Raw genomic sequence first — 16359 nt, forward strand, 5'->3', positions numbered from 1 at the left:
ACTCCATACGTACAAAAATTTAGAGATGTGTGGAAAGAACAAAGTGTTAAAATATTGGGTGGAAGAAGCTGCCGGTGATAGTTCGAAAGCTCGGTGTAAATGGTGTAAGATGATACTGAATGCAAAATATTCAGATGTAATTACCCATGCTGTTAGAGATAAACACAAAAAAAGTAGCGAGTGTTTTTCTGTTGCTCGGCAACAGTTGCTGAGATACAGTGGTGGAAAATTATCTTTGGGGATTGGAAAAAGGTTTCCAATACTACACGCTTCTGGTGAGAGGTGAGTGTTATTTCAATTTCCAAAGGACTAGAAATATTAGTTTTTTTTTTTTTTTTTAATTTCAAATCTCAATGTCAATAAGTAAACTTCAGAGCTTACCCACACAAACATTACACCGCATGCCCCTGGTATGATGGTTCATTGTATTGCTTACAAATGACACTGTACACTGCTATGTAATATAATATTTCATAATTATAAGTATTACTTAAAATATTTAGGTAATATTCTGTGTAAGAATGATTCGGCAGTTATGAAAACATGTATCTTTTGTATGAAAGCCACTAATTGGAAATCATCTCCTGCGAAGTCTAGGAAAAAGTATTGGCTGTATGTGTTTATAAATGTCACATTTGATTGCACGTAATTGTTTTCTACTCAAATTCTTCCACAAAATATTGTGTCTGGATCAGAAGTAACACTCACCGCGCATGCCACAAGCATCCGAACTGAATCCAGTGCGCAGTTCATCAAGAGAACCGCTTCCTGAGGAGGCAAGTGAGCTCTGAGGAGAGAGAGGAGGAGCGTGTTCCGAAGAGAGGGAGAAACTACGCGGCTTCTGTCTGCCAGACAAGTCATCCTGAAACAAATTCATCATTTACAGGGAGTTATACTTAATTTCATATGTGTCACGTGTATTCGATCACGTTTACACAAATGTAATAAAATGCTTGATAGTCTCTTAGTCTGTTAGAAGACAAGATATGCATCATTTCATCTCAGTCAAGATATTCAAACCATAAATGGAAATCAATCTGCCTAACAACTAATGTATGTGTTAATAATCCCCATTTAATCCTTTAAGAAATGAGGGTGTTCACAACTGACAATCCTTCGAAGAAAAGGGTTCGTTCTTCACTACCTCCACTTTCACCTAGTCTGAATCAGCTATAAAAATAGAAATATAATAATGTCCTTTAGAAACTTTTTATAATACAATTTTCGCAGTTTCACTTGGCAGCTTATTCTATGTATCATAAAAGAAACGAGAAGAAAATTATCAAATGAAAACCAATTAATTTTTATTCAAATTTCATATATTTCTTGGGTATCATTCATGGATAAATTTCCTTTTAAATGTTCAATATGAACAAAACCCAACCATAGTTAAAGAGAAAACACTATTCACACAAGACATTATCATGCATGTTTTTGCAGGGTGTCTACCGAAATTATGAAACAAAATTAGTTACTTTTTAGTTAAGTACCACACCAGAATAATTACTCATAAGTAGGGCCCGGATATATATACACTGAAAATACCTAAAATATGCATGCAAATATGCACTAAAAACAAAACAATATGCACTAACCAAATCTTGCAACTGTACTGTGGTTGGTTTTTTCCAACACTTTGCATGAAAGTAAATGAGGTTTGCTGGGTTCTTTTGGACATAATTTACCCACTATGAAGTTCGCTATGTATCTGCCACACGAATCTGTTAATTCATCAACCAAAATCTATACGCAGTTCCCCCCATATGTCAGACCGTATTGAATCTAGGATAGAAGCATGTAGCGAAAGTAAATAATTTTTCCTAAGAGTGGATTCATCCATTGTCCTCTGATTAAGACAATATTTTTGAAGAAACGATCGTAGATGTGGATTATTTAGTTTATGCAGCAGAATGTTCTGCATACAAAAGCAGAAAATGTACTAACTTCAGACAGTGATTTCGCCCGAGTTAAAAGCGCCTGTTGCTTGTTCTTACCCTTTTGTTTTGATCAGAGATGTGCAGTTGTTTTCGAATGCTGTTTTAGTTGAAAACTTTTTCTCGCATTTCACAGTCTTCTCACATACTTGACAATACACTACATCGTTGTCACTTGAATAGTCACTATTGCCTGAAATCCACTGTTTAATTAAAAAAGATTTAGTGGACTTATCTTTAGGCGTTTCTAGTTTAATCTGACAGAACACCGCATAAATTATTAGTAGATGAAAGACAAGTCAACAGATGAACACCTGTCGACACATACTTTGAGAGGAAACTGCATTGAAAAAGGAATGTAAGAAATTCCTTTTGTGAAAAAGGTCTGCAACGTCCATCTATCTGCATGTATTGTGAGACTGGAAGTATGGTCCCGTTAACATTTCACTTGAAATAGGAAGGTTATTGTGATTCCAAGGGATTTTCGACATACAAATTCATTACTAGATTTACAGTTCGTTCAGAAATGTCAGATTGATCATACACATACTAAATAAATGCCTAAACATGCACTAACCGTCAAAATATGCATTTGCATATGCGCATATGCATTTTCGAAAAATCCGAGCCCTACTCATAAGCACGATGAAAAACATCAATCACATTTCAGTAATCTTATGATCTGTCATCAGACTTGTTTCTTAAGTTCTCTAATCTTCCTTTGAATGGACTTCAACTCCTCAGCTCTATCTTCCAATAACATTTGTCTTTGCAATTGCAGCTGTTTCAGCTCCATCTAAAGCCTTTTTTCTTTGCCTATTGAGCTGCTTCTTCAAAACAATATGCGTAATTTCGTTTCCCATAAACATTCGGAGTTTCTTAAATTTGTCAAGTTACTTTCGTTACCAATTGCTTAAATCAGTTACTTTCTGGTTAATTTCGTTACTGGCATGACCAGGATGTTCAAAAGGTGCATTTTTTATAAAAACCTCGAAATCAATTTCTTTACAGCATCACAATATTTTCTCTTCACATTTTGCATAAATAAATCTATGGCACTACAGCCACATAGATTAGGGCCGAATATGAGAGAATGAAAACAATATGACAATATGACTGGTGAGAGTTATACATATGAATTGAACGAATTCAGTGACAAAATATTCCCCATTTTTGAGCATTCATTCACAGTCCAGATTTCTTCAGTTGGCATAGGGAAAAATTTTTGTGACATTTGGTTAGGTATACTCAAACTCTGAAAAAGCATCAAAATTAGTTCTCTTATTTCAAGTGATCAATAGTGATAAACAATTTCAATTAACTTAAAAGAAAACGTGTTGAGTTTGAAAATGAATTAAGTAAGATTAAAAAAATCAGTCCATAACAACAAAAAAGATGAGACTATCACTAGTTTTTATTTACTTATAACTCTGTGTTATTAAAAATGGATCTCCCTAAAAAAAACTCCTATACCGGTAATGAAAAATCAAAATCTCTTGTGTACAAAATGAAGAAAGAACATGTTAAGTTTTTAGACAACTCTATCCACAATCTCTCTCCAATACAATACAAATTGGTACTAAAATGGGAAACAGTGTTTTATTAGAATGAGCGTCAACAGAGAAATACACACAGTATTACAGTATCATATAGCTGAAAAAATACAAATCTTATCGTTTCACTGATGTGATTAATGTGTTAAATTTGTAATGAATTTCATCACTGACTGACCATACAATAGGATTACTTTAGCAAAATCTGGTTTCAATATAACTTAATTTCCACTAAATTACAATAAAACTCAGCATATGTGCGAGGTCTGAAGAACAAAACAGCAGCAGGGATAAAATTATGACAGGCATTCTAGCACCAATTCAACAAAAATAGCAGATCTTTCTCATCCATCCCAAGTGATCTGGTCTTTACCAGTGTGATAATATTAGAAATACTAAATATTCCCACAATATAAATTATGATATCGCAGAAAATAGCGAAATATCTAATACACCACTGTTTGTGAAAAGTGCAACACCCAGAAAGAATGGCGTGAACGAATCCAAACTCAGGAGATGTGTAGAACAGTGTACCACCAATTACGTTTCCAAGAAGGTGTACACAAAGACCCAAAAGTGACGTCTCTTGTGTCACCAGCAAGGTCAGCGTTATCCCTTGCTCAGTCAGTGCAGAGCTTCCAAACGGAGTGGAAACGTGAAAGCTAATGCAGGTATGCCTCGTCGACATGGAAGGGCGCAATATCAGCACCTGAGTTCGAATAGGGCAGAATGGTTGGTCTCCGGGAAAAAGGTTTATCATACCAGTGGATAGAAGATAGTCGTACGCAGAGATGAGCAGGTACTGAACCACATAATGCAACCACAGCTTGGAATGACCGCCATCTTGTCCGCATGACCGTGACAGATGCTACAGCTTCATCCACAGTGTTGAGTCGACATTGGAGTACTGCAATGGCTGCGTCAATAGCCCGTTACCATCTTTTGAGGGCTGGACTAGTGGCTCACATATCATTGCATCAGCTTCCATTGTCCAGAAACAACCAATGCCTCAGACTGCAATGGGCACGTGAATGCTCTCACTGGCATGCTGAGTGGCAAAATGTAGTGTTTTTGGACGAGTCCCACTTCAACTTGTTTCTACAATGATGGCCGCATACGTGTTAGCCGCTACCGTGGTGAACGCAATCTGAGAGCCTGCATTGTTGAGCAGCATAGCGGACAAACGCCTAGTGTGATGGTTTGGGGCGCCATTGGATACAATACGTGAACTCGTCTCCTATGTATTCAGGGCAATCTGAACAGCAACCGCTACATTAGGGAGGTTTTAGAGGCCGAGGTACTGCCCCTCCTTCAGGCAACTCCATATGCCATATTTCAGCAGGACAATGCCCAGCACATGTGGCGAGGATTGTGCAAGCCTTCTTTGAAGAACGACAGGTATCACTGCTTCCCCGGCCTGCACGTTTGCCAGACATGTCGCTCATCGAACATGTCTGGATATGGTTGGTCGGCAACTTGTTCGTCATGGTCCTCCAGCACCCATTCTTGACGCTTTGTGGACTCGCATAGAATCTGTGTGGAGAAAGATTCCTAGGAACATATCCAGACCCTCTTTGATTCCATGCCACGACACTTATAGGCTCTGATTGCAATGCATGGAGGCTTCACACCATAATGAAATCTCACGGTCACAGATCAGGTACAGTTCTGTAATTCTAATCATTTGTGTATTGTCATGTACCTAATCTGTGGTATCAATTTCATTTCAGTCACATGTCTCCTTCTTGGTGTTGCAATTTCCACAAACATTAGTGTATAAAGGCTTATTGTAATCCATTCGATTAATTTGAGATGGTGTCGGGTGGAGATCCCGGGTAGCTCAGTTGGAAAGAGTGCTGGTACGTTCAACCAGAGGTCCCGGGATCGATACCCGGCCCCGGAACAAATTTTTCCCTTGAAATTATTCAAATCTGCTTTACAGGGAGCCTTACCTGAAAGACTAGATTTGCATAATATTCCAAGTCACACAGAGAATGTGTGCATTCGATGTGGGTCTCGGCGTTTCGTCAGCCCACGTGAGTTGTGCGGATATAGAGGGAAAAGTTGAGACGGTGTCGGGTGGAGTTCCCGGGTAGCTCAGTTGGAAAGAGCGCTGGTACATTCAACCAGAGGTCCCAGGATAGATACCCGGCCCCAGAACAATTTTTCCCTTGAAATTATTCAAATCTGCTTTACAGGGAGCCTTACTTGAAAGACTAGATTTGCATAATATCTACATCACTCTGTACGTTAACAGAAAACCACAATTCCAAGTCACACAGAGAATGTGTGCATTCGATGTGGGTCTCTGGCGTTTCGTCAGCCCACGCGAGTTGTGTGGATATAAAGGGAAAAGTTGAGAGGGTGTCGGGTGGAGTTCCCAGGAGCTCAGTTGGAAAGAGTGCTGGTACGTTCAACCAGAGGTCCCGGGATAGATACCCGGCCCCAGAACAATTTTTCCCTTGAAATTATTCAAATCTGCTTTACAGGGAGCCTTACCTGAAAGACTAGATTTGCATAATATATACGTCACTGTGTACGTTAACAGAAAACCACAATTCCAAGTCACACAGAGAATGTGTGCATTCGATGTGGGTCTCTGGCATTTCGTCAGCCCACGCGAGTTGTGTGGATATTGAGGGAAAAGTTGAGACGGGTCGGGTGGAGTTCCCGGGTAGCTCAGTTGGAAAGAGCGCTAGTACGTTCAACAAGAGGTCCCGGGATCGATACCCGGCCCCGGAACAATTTTTCCCTTGAAATTATTCAAATCTGCTTTACAGGGAGCCTTATCTGAAAGACTAGATTTGCATAATATAATCCATTTGTTAAGCATCTTGTGTTACACACCTGTGAGCTCCACAATTCCGAAGTTTGTGTAATACTGACTGGAGGTGTGAGGCTATTACTGCGCCGCACACGAGGATGGGTGCTACTGGAGTAGTTAGCAATGGTATCTGCAAACAAACAAATCTCTTTGTGAAGCACTGTCTCGCAACCATGGCACAAATCTTTCAATTTTACTTACAACCAACACGACTTACATCTTGGCACTTAAGAGTTACAAAATCAGACTAATTCTCTTGTGACTGTTCACGACAGTCAAAATGTCCAGACCACATATGAAAATGAAACTTCTATCAATTATTTAGTGCACGAGTTAATTTATTTTGAATAACAGCATTATTTTCATTTTATCCTGGTAATAATGAACACTTTGACTCGTAGACATTTTGTTTTTTCAGCATTAACTTCCCATGATTTTACGAGAAGATTGGAAGAGAACGGCAGTTACGTAGACTTTCAGCTCCCCACTACTACCATTAATGCACAACACAATGTCAATACGGCTGTTCCTGTCGTCTACGATACAACGAACTTTTCTGTTGATTTTCGAGTTTGGCATTTTTTCCGGTTATTATATGCTTATTTAAGTTGTGTTAACTCTCGCTAGTGGTTTTATGTTTTATTTTATCTGTCTTAGTATTTATTTTATTATTGTAAATATTTTTGTTTTATCACTATTATTATTATTATTATTATTATTATTATTATTATTATTATTATTATTATTATTATTATATTATTATTATTAATGAATTATTTTGTATTACAATCTTTGTATAATTTCTGTCACGATTATTCTATTATTCTATTATTATTATTATTATTATTATTATTATTATTATTATTATTATTATTAATTATTGTTATTACTATTATTTATATCATCAGCATTATTATTTGAACCCTGTAAAACTTATGTAGACTACTGGACTGTACCCGAGCACGAGCATTATGCTCATTTCGGGTATCTATTCATATGTATTCAATTCAAATGTAAATTGTAAATAAATTTGAATTTGAATTTGAATTTGAATTATGAAAATAAACACAAAGTATAGGATTCTGATGAATGTAGGATGATATCAAAAAGCTTTATCAATACTAAGGATAGAAACCACATAAATAATTAGTATTTATGTACGAATGAACAGGAAATACATTCATTTTAGCACGAGACTTTTTATTTACAATTTGTGTCTCCAATATAATGCACAAAATTGATGTGAGCAAATATGTAAATAAGTAATCCCTGAAAATCACGTAAAGCAGATCTGTTAAAAGGACGAGTACTAAATTACTTCAGAATCGTTTTTGCCCACCACAAAATTCCACTCAGACCACTGGAATTCGAACCTAGGTTACCAGTATTGAAAGCAGATGTTTTAGTTATTCTGCTAGCAGTGCACCATTATCAACGATGTTGAAAGTCAGCCATATGTAACATGCATCAACTTAGTAAAGGAGTCAGGTTTACCAGTTCAATCTTAAATAAAAATGGCACATAAAAAGTGAAGAAGGAAGTACTGAACCAATCAGGAAGAAGTTGAAAACTTCTAAATATGTTGTTTTCTAATGCCAGGCATTTGACAAAGTCATTTGACCTCTTGCACTCCAATATTTTTCAAAGATATTATCATGGCCAGCCACTGAAGCACAGATTTTGAGGTGTTCCGAATCCATTTCTTGGTTTGAGTTGCACAATGGGCAGTTAGGGGACTGATATATTCCAATTCTATGCAGGTGTTTGGCCAAACAATCATGGCCTGTTGCCAATCTAAATGCAATTACAGACGATTTTCGTGGTAAATCGGGAATTAACTGTGGATTTTGATGCAGAGAGTTCCATTTTTTCCCTTGAGATTGTGTTATCAAATTTGTTTGTTAAAGTCTGAGAATGTAGATTTAATAAATCTTTTCACAGAGTAATACATAGATTTAGTAACAGGTCTGTAAGTAGCAGTGCTGCCCTTCTTTGCTAAAGCATCCGCATTCTCGTTTCCCAGAATTCCACAATGGGATGGTATCCATTGGAATACAATTCTTTTATTGAGTGATATTAATTGAGAGAGCATTTTAGTTATTTCTGCTGTTTGAGATGAAGGTGTGTGTTTAGAGACTATTGATAGAATAGCTGCTTTGGAGTCTGACATTCTTAAATTTATTGATGTGGCATAGAAGATTCCTGAGACTTTCACTTATTGCAATGATTTCTCCATCAAAACTTGTTGTTCCATATCCAAGAGATCTATAAAGTGAGAAGAGACAGCATGTAACACATGCACCGGCACCTTGTTCACTGGAGATCAAGGATCCGTCGGTGTATAAATGAAGCCAGTTTTGTGGAGGGTACCTAATATTAATTGTCTCTAAAGACAATTGTTTCAGTATTTCAGTGTTTACTTCTGATTTCAGTATTTCTTCTGTTAAATTTAGATTATATTCTACATTTAATAGAGTTAAAGGGTTTGGTTTAATTTGTAAGTTTTCTTTTAAATTCGGGATATTGATTTTCTGTTTTAATTCTTGAACAATGGATATGAAACTTTTTTTAGTTTTCTACATAGAGGACTGTATGAATGCCAATTGTTTCCTGGTAATCTGATAAGTTTTTCATATTGAATCAGTGCTTTTTCTTCTATTGTCATTCTGATACTGTTAATATTAGTAAGGAATCTCATAGAATCTATTGGAGTTGTTTTGATTCCACCAGTAATGAGTCTGAGAGCTTGGTTTTGAACATATTCTATTTCGTTTATGAAAGGTGAAGTAATTAAAATTTCTCCGCAGTATGTCAGCACTGGCTGTATAAACATTTTGTATGTAGTGTTCAAAGTATTCCTAGAGCATCCCCATTTCTTTCCTGCTAGTCTTTTTAGAAGGGAGAATCTTTTACGAGCTTTTTCAGAAATGTATTTCAAATGGTTGCTCCATGTTAACTTACTATCGAAAATAACTCCAAGATATTTGGATTCATAAGTCCTAGGAAGGTGTTAGCCATTGTATTGGATGTTGAATTCTCTTTCTTTTTTACCAAGTGAGAATATTTGGTAGTTAATTTTGCTTAAATTGAGTGTCATCAAATTTGATGTATTCCATTCATGGAGTTGATTTAGAGCTTTAAGAGCAGAATTTTGAATTTTGTCTCTATGTCTGTAAGATCCAGAAGTCCACAAAACTATATCATCTGCAAATAGTGCTGTTTTCATGTTTAATTCCTCTAATAGGGAGGGTAAGTCATTTATATAAATATTGAATAAAGTTGTGCTGAGGACAGCGCCCTGAGGTAGACCTCGATATGTTTGTAACTAGAAAGTGAGTTATTGAATTTAGTGGCAATGAATCTTTGACTAAGGAATTCTGCATCCATCTGAACATATTGCTGGAGATACCTAATTTCTGGAGTTTTAGTAATAATTTATTTCTCCAAACACAGTCATATGCTAACTGAAAGTCAATAAATATTGCCAAGGTATCTTCTTTCTTGTTAAAACTGTCTTTTATTTCTTGTCCGAGGCGTATGACTTGTTCATTGGTAGAGTGTAGTTGTCGAAAGCTGGCTTGTCTTGGTGATAAAAGATTTTGGGATTCTAAATACCAAGTTAATCTGTTGGAAATCATGGACTCCATGGTTTTTGCTATCATGCTTAATAGTGCTATTGGTCGATAACTATTAACATCATGAGCAGGTTTCCCTTTTTTGTGAATTGGTCCAACGATTGCTTTTTTCCAAGCTGCAGGAATTGAGGTGTTCCATGATAAATTGAAAATGGATAAAAGTACAGACTTGGCTTTTTCCCCCCAGATGTTAAAAAAATTAGGAATGAATGTTGTCGGGGCCAGGAGATTTCTTGGTTTTTAAATTTTGTATAGCTAGAGTTAATTCTTTGGAAGTAAAATTTTGATGAAATAATTCAGGTTTTGTACTAGTAATATTGTTTTTATTATTTTTATGTAATTCTCTTTTGATAAATTTGTCAGTTTTTTTGATATTGGGATGTAATCTGTGAGAGTTTGAGTAGTGTTTATTAAATGCGTTTGCTATATCTCTGCTATCTGTTAGTGTTTTGTTATTATGAATAATAGGTTGGCTAGTATTTTCCTGTGTATTGGAAATATTCTTCAGAAATTTATATGTTTTAGCGCTATCGGTTCTGTAATTAATATTTTCAATAAATTTATTAAAACTGTTCTTTTTTTGCTGTTATGATTGCTTTTTTAAGAATGGCAGTCTTCTTCCTCCAATCTTGAGTATCTTCTGGTGTTTTGCTATGTTCTGCTTTGGTTCTTGCTTTATCTCTATCTTGTTCCAATAAATTCAGGTTTTCTGTCCAGAATGGCGTGTATTTTTTTGGTTTGCCTCGTGGAATGTGCTTTTTTGCAATTTTAAGAATAGACTCACAGAAATATTTGTTCAATCTATCTGAGAAACTTCTAAATATGACATGATCGAAACAGTACTGCTAGAATGGTTTTGTCAAAAGCGTAGCATGAATATTTCTCTTGTAAGTCCACTAATATGAAGAATCTGTATATTGACTATAAGACATTGAATGGTTGATTAATCTATTCAGAAAACATTGTGTATCGAGTTATAAATCCGTAAGTGGGGAGGCAGAAACTATTTACATCCACTGTGGTTCTATTATTGCACAGCTATTTCAGGCATTCCCAAATCATCAATACATACTTCATTCAATTTGAACACTGATTTATGTTATAATTCCGTAACAATTTTTTGTTTACCCTTGTAATATGTTTCCTTTTCTAAGAAGTTTACATGTGATGGTCTTTTGAAAAGTCTTAAGAGGGAACCACTGTCTCTACTTCAAACAACAGTTATCAACATAAATACATTACATGGAGCAGTAGGCTGGGATCCTTACAGACAAAACCAAATCGATTCAATAGAAAAGGTCCAACACAAGGCAGAAAAATATGTCAAAATGGGAAAGGGACATGGTGACGAGATAGTAAAAGACTTAGGGTGGGAATCTGCCAAATCAAGGCGATGAAAAACCAGACTCACCGCATTGTTTAAGACACAAATAGGACACAAAGCATGGACTGACATCAATGCTAGATTAGCAACACCATCATACTTAGGCAGGGCAGATCATATTAGGAAGTTTAAATGTAGAAAACAAAGAAGGGACGTGGCAAAATTTTCCTTTGTTAACCGCACAATAGTAGACTGGAATAGCTTACTGTGGCAATCTTTCAGGGTGGTCCTCTCAAAATCAATACATTTAAGAAAAGGTTTAGGAGATTAGACTGAAAATGCAATTGTAGGTGCAGTGTAATTATCTAAGTTGTGTCATGTAATTAATTAAGTTTATATGTAATTAATTAAGATGATATGTAAGTTAGTTGATATGTAAATAAATTAAGGTGATATGTAATTAATTAAGATGATATGTAATTAAGTTGATTTGTAATTAATTAAGGTGATATGTAATTACTTAAATTGGTAATAGTTGGGTGAAATAGAAGTACTTATAAGTTAGATTTACTTTTGCTTATTGTTAGGCGTTATTATAGAATAGTTTTTATTTATAGTCCTAGGTTTATTGCATCTATTTATTTATAGTCAGAAATAAATTTAGGTTTATTTTCTTTTTTTTTCTTTTAATGCTGCAATTATTGTATAATTGTAATGGTATTATTGTACATTATATATCACTGCCACCGGGTGTATACCCAATTGTAGTGTTAATAAATAAATACATACTTCACAGCATACTTCCAAATTACCACCTCTGAATGCTCCAAGAGTTAACAACAGCTACTTACTATGAGATGTAATGGACGGTGCTGAATTGCAGTTATGCACAACATAGTGCCCATTGATAAGAGTGGTATCAGGACCACTACTACCACTACCACTTCCCCTGTTTTGATGCTGCTGCTGTTGGTATTGCTGCTGACCCCAGATGCCTGATGTTTGCTGGTGTCGAGGAGAATCACAGATTGTTGGTGCCATCACCCGTGTTGTGCCATTTGTGATGCGGGCCTCCAATAGCCTCAGCCAATAGGTGAGTGACCTGTAGTAGAAACTCGGTGCAAGATTTGCCAATTCAAATTTTACCTTCACACAAATGAGGCACCATAAATTGTTTTCTCTTAAGTTCAACAATAGTTCACACACAAGGAGAGGAGGGACAAATCCTTCGTAGAGAACGAAGCTAGAATTTTATGATACTGCATTGTTTAGTGATAAGAAAGAAATGTTGTATATGTGGACGTAATGTATTTGATAAGATTACGTCAGTCACATTTGTATAACCCGGGCCACTTTTTGGGGAGATGTAGTGTGAGCATAAAGCTCAAGTTAATTGGAAGTTATTTTTAGTTATAGACTAGAGTATTAAGCAAAGGTGGATTTTCCTGAGAATAACTTCCTCCCTTCTAAACAATATTTTAATTGTATAACCGGGGCACAGGACCAAGAACAGAACCCTGTGGGACACCAAACTTGACAGGTTTAAATTGAGACATTGCACCATTACAGTGAACAGATTGGTGTCTGCCTGTTAAATAAGAATTTAAAAACATAGTACTAGAATTATTAAAACCATAAAATTTCAGTTTTTGTATGAGTATATCGTGAGAAATAGTATCAAAAGCTTTGGTAAAATCGTAAAAACGGCCTAACATTAACCTGGAGTTTTCTAAAACACTAAAGCACTTCTCCACAAATTTAACTATGGCTTCAATTGTATTGTGGGAGGATCTAAAACCATACTGATTAATAAATAGACGAGTGTATTCAAAGTAATCTGTAATTTGATTATGTAATAAGATTTCAAATACCTTTGAAAGTGTAGGTATTATACTAATTGGCCTATAATTTGAATAATCTAGCTGATTAACTTTTTTATGGATCGGAATAACTTTGGAATATTTAAGGATGTCTGGAAAGGTGCATTTATCAATACAAGTGTTGAAAATATGAGTTAATGGTTCACAGATAAAATTAGCAGCAGTTCTGGTAATTTTTGGACTAATACCATAAACATCTGGACAAGAACTATTTCTAAGTTTCAGAATAGCAGTGTAAACCTGCTGAACAGTAACGTAATTAAGTTTAAAAACTGTACTAGGTTTATGTGAATTATTTATAAAGGATGAATAATCGTTGTTTCCTTTAAGCATATTAACAATTTCATCTACTTGACAGATAAAATGACTATTTATTTCTTCAGCATGCCGATGGTTACAGCAATGCCTCTCAAATTATTTTACACCAAAATATCTCCAATTTAAATTTAAAAAACTGCAGCTTAAAAATATCTATCAGAAATCCTTGCATTTGGAGCTTATGAATAAAACCAGTGCCTCTTATCGCCCACTCTACTTAAATTATATAGTAACAGTCATCAAGGAATGGTAGTTGTATTATTTTAACAAATAATTTTGAAGATCATTAAAGTTTTTAATATTCTCCTGTTTGCAGATGACTAGGTAATTATAAGAGATATTAAAATTTTTATTTACAGCCATTTGCAAACTAAGTGAAGTTACCAATGAATATACAGGGTGTTTCAAAAATACGGGGCATAATTTCTGGTATGTATTTCCCACATGTAGACAATCAAAATAGTTCATTACAACATGTGTCCGGAAATGCTTCATTTCCGAGTTATGGCCTTCACAACATTGAAATTCACCGGAACTTTTTTCTTTCCGCAGGTCGTTGTCATTACAGAAGATGTTCAAAATGTCCACCTCCTTCTTGAATACAGACTTCACATCGATGTCTCATTGACCTGCGAACACGATCCCAAACTCCAGGAGTAATGCGTATGTCCTCAGAACATGCCACAATTCGATTCAGACGGGATTCCAAATCAGGCACCGGAGACGAATAAACCAATGATTTTAAATGGCCCCACAAGTAGAAATCGAGACGGTTCAGATCAGGTGAGCGTGGAGGCCAAGCAATTGGGCCACCTCTACCTATCCATCGATCAGGAAACCTTCGATCCAAGTACCGGCGAGCCATACGACTGAAGTGTGCAGGAGCGCCATCATGCAAGAAGTGAATGTGTTGACGATTGATCAGTGGAGTGTCTTCTAAAACATGAGGTATGGCATTTTCCAGGAAGTTTGTGTATGCCTGCCCCGTAAGTCTGTTTACAAGTACATGGGGTCCAACTAATCGATCACCAATGATACCGGCCCACATGTTGAGGGAGAACCGCACCTGGTGATGAGATGGAACAGTTGCACGTGGGTTTTCATACGCCCATACATGCTGATTGTGGAAATTTGTTATGCCATCTCGTGTGAACTATGCTTCATCTGTAAATAATACTAAGGCAGGAAAGTTCGGATTTACACCACACTGCTGCAAGAACCACTGATACAACCTAACTCGTGCAGGGTAATCTGCTGGTGACAGGGCCTGTACATGTTGCAAATGATAAGGATACAATTGATACTCTTTCAACAGTCTCCAGACAGTCGTATGAGGAACATTGACTTGCAATGCTACCCTTCGTGTGCTGATAGAAGGAGTCATGTTCACAGCCTCCAGAATCTCCTCCTGTACTTCTGGAGTTGTAGATCTTGGTCGTCCCCTTCCCAAACCAGGAGAGTTAAATTTTCTATACTCGCACAGATGGTAATGGAGACGTACAAATGTCTTCCGATCTGGACATTGTCGCTGTGGGTACCTCTCCTGGTATAAACGACGAGCCAGCGCAGCATTGCCGTCCGCCTTACCGTACATTAAGTGTAGCCTATCTCTGCCAGCTCTTGATTTGAATACATGTCGCACAGTCTAACGCCTACACAACAGTGAATGTAACCTTCGCCTCGGAATAAACTGTCAGAGTGCCCTCTTAATGTCTCCTTTGACGGCAATGACCTGCGGAAAGAAAAACGTTCCGGTGAATTTCAATGTTGTGAAGGCCATAACTCGGAAATGAAGCATTTCCGGACACATGTTGTAATGAACTATTTTGATTGTCTACATGTGGGAAACACATACCTGAAATTATGCCCCGTATTTTTTAAACATCCTGTATTTTAACAATCTTTCTAGCAAGAACAAAAATAATGACTTTTTGTGAATGAGCAAAAATCATTTTAAATAATGAGATAATTGAACAAGTATTTAATTTCAAGGACAAAGCATGTGCTGTAAACACTCACCTCCTGTCCTCACTACTGAAGGCAGGATGAATGAGGCTGTAGGAGAGCAGCTGACGCGCCTTGTCAATGTGGGCCCCGGTCTCCACAGTGTGGCTCAGGACCTTGTGGATCACACTCACATAGCGGGCTTTCGTTTCATTGTTGCCTGGGCGCAGCAGTGGAACATGGAGCAGCAGCTGGGCTATTGCTACATCACTCTCTGCGGGCAAGCTGCTTACAAACCCTGCAAAACATTCAGCGTTACACATTTCACAAAAGCCATAATAAAATGCAATGAAACGCAGCATTAACATCCATTTAATCTTCCTTCATAGAAGACTCCTGCATATAAATAACCTAATTTCAGATAACATATTTTCACAATTCAACATTTCCAATGACCTTGCGTAAGAAAAATGTTAACATTTACTGTAGACAGGGCTGGGCAGTATTTGAAATACATGTATTTTGTATTTTGTCATTTGCAAGGATTTTAGAAAGTATTTTGTATTTAAATACATAAAATTGATGTATTTTGTATTTCAAATACTCAAAATACTTTCTTCTTCTTTTTGTCCTTCAAGTTTTGGATTTGGATTTGAAGAATGAACTTTTGTCTTATTTGCCTACCGATTTCAGATGTGCTAGCTTAGTTTTCTTGCCACAACTGATTTCCTTAATGCCATAAAGAAATCTCCAACAGCATCAAGGATCCATCACCCAACACTTGCTAAATGTTCAGCATTATGGAATATGTTTAGGAGACCCAAATCCTCAGAAATTATATCAGATGTCTTGAAATATTCATTAAAGATTCCTTGACCAACTCGATGGAATTCTCTTTATGGCTCAATCTCTCAAATATTGCAATTCAAACATGATATAAACAGTAT

At 36.5% G+C, this 16359-nt stretch overlaps 1 protein-coding gene across 3 annotated transcripts in view; it reads right to left on the reverse strand.

Annotated features, from left to right (window-relative positions):
- The window catches only part of smg (sterile alpha motif domain containing protein 4 smaug), a 200910-nt gene that overhangs the window by 40066 nt on the left and 144485 nt on the right, over nt 1–16359 (reverse strand). For all 3 annotated transcript variants that reach the window (XM_069834060.1, XM_069834059.1, XM_069834061.1), the window contains exons 3-6: nt 15488–15710; nt 12122–12372; nt 6335–6441; nt 709–862 (exon numbers count right to left, since the gene is read on the reverse strand). In XM_069834060.1, coding sequence (XP_069690161.1) covers nt 709–862; nt 6335–6441; nt 12122–12372; nt 15488–15710 — 735 coding nt within the window. The remainder of the gene's footprint in view (nt 1–708; nt 863–6334; nt 6442–12121; nt 12373–15487; nt 15711–16359) is intronic.

Source organism: Periplaneta americana, chromosome 8 (assembly GCF_040183065.1).
Source record: "Periplaneta americana isolate PAMFEO1 chromosome 8, P.americana_PAMFEO1_priV1, whole genome shotgun sequence".
In the NCBI taxonomy this organism is placed as follows: domain Eukaryota; kingdom Metazoa; phylum Arthropoda; class Insecta; order Blattodea; family Blattidae; genus Periplaneta; species Periplaneta americana.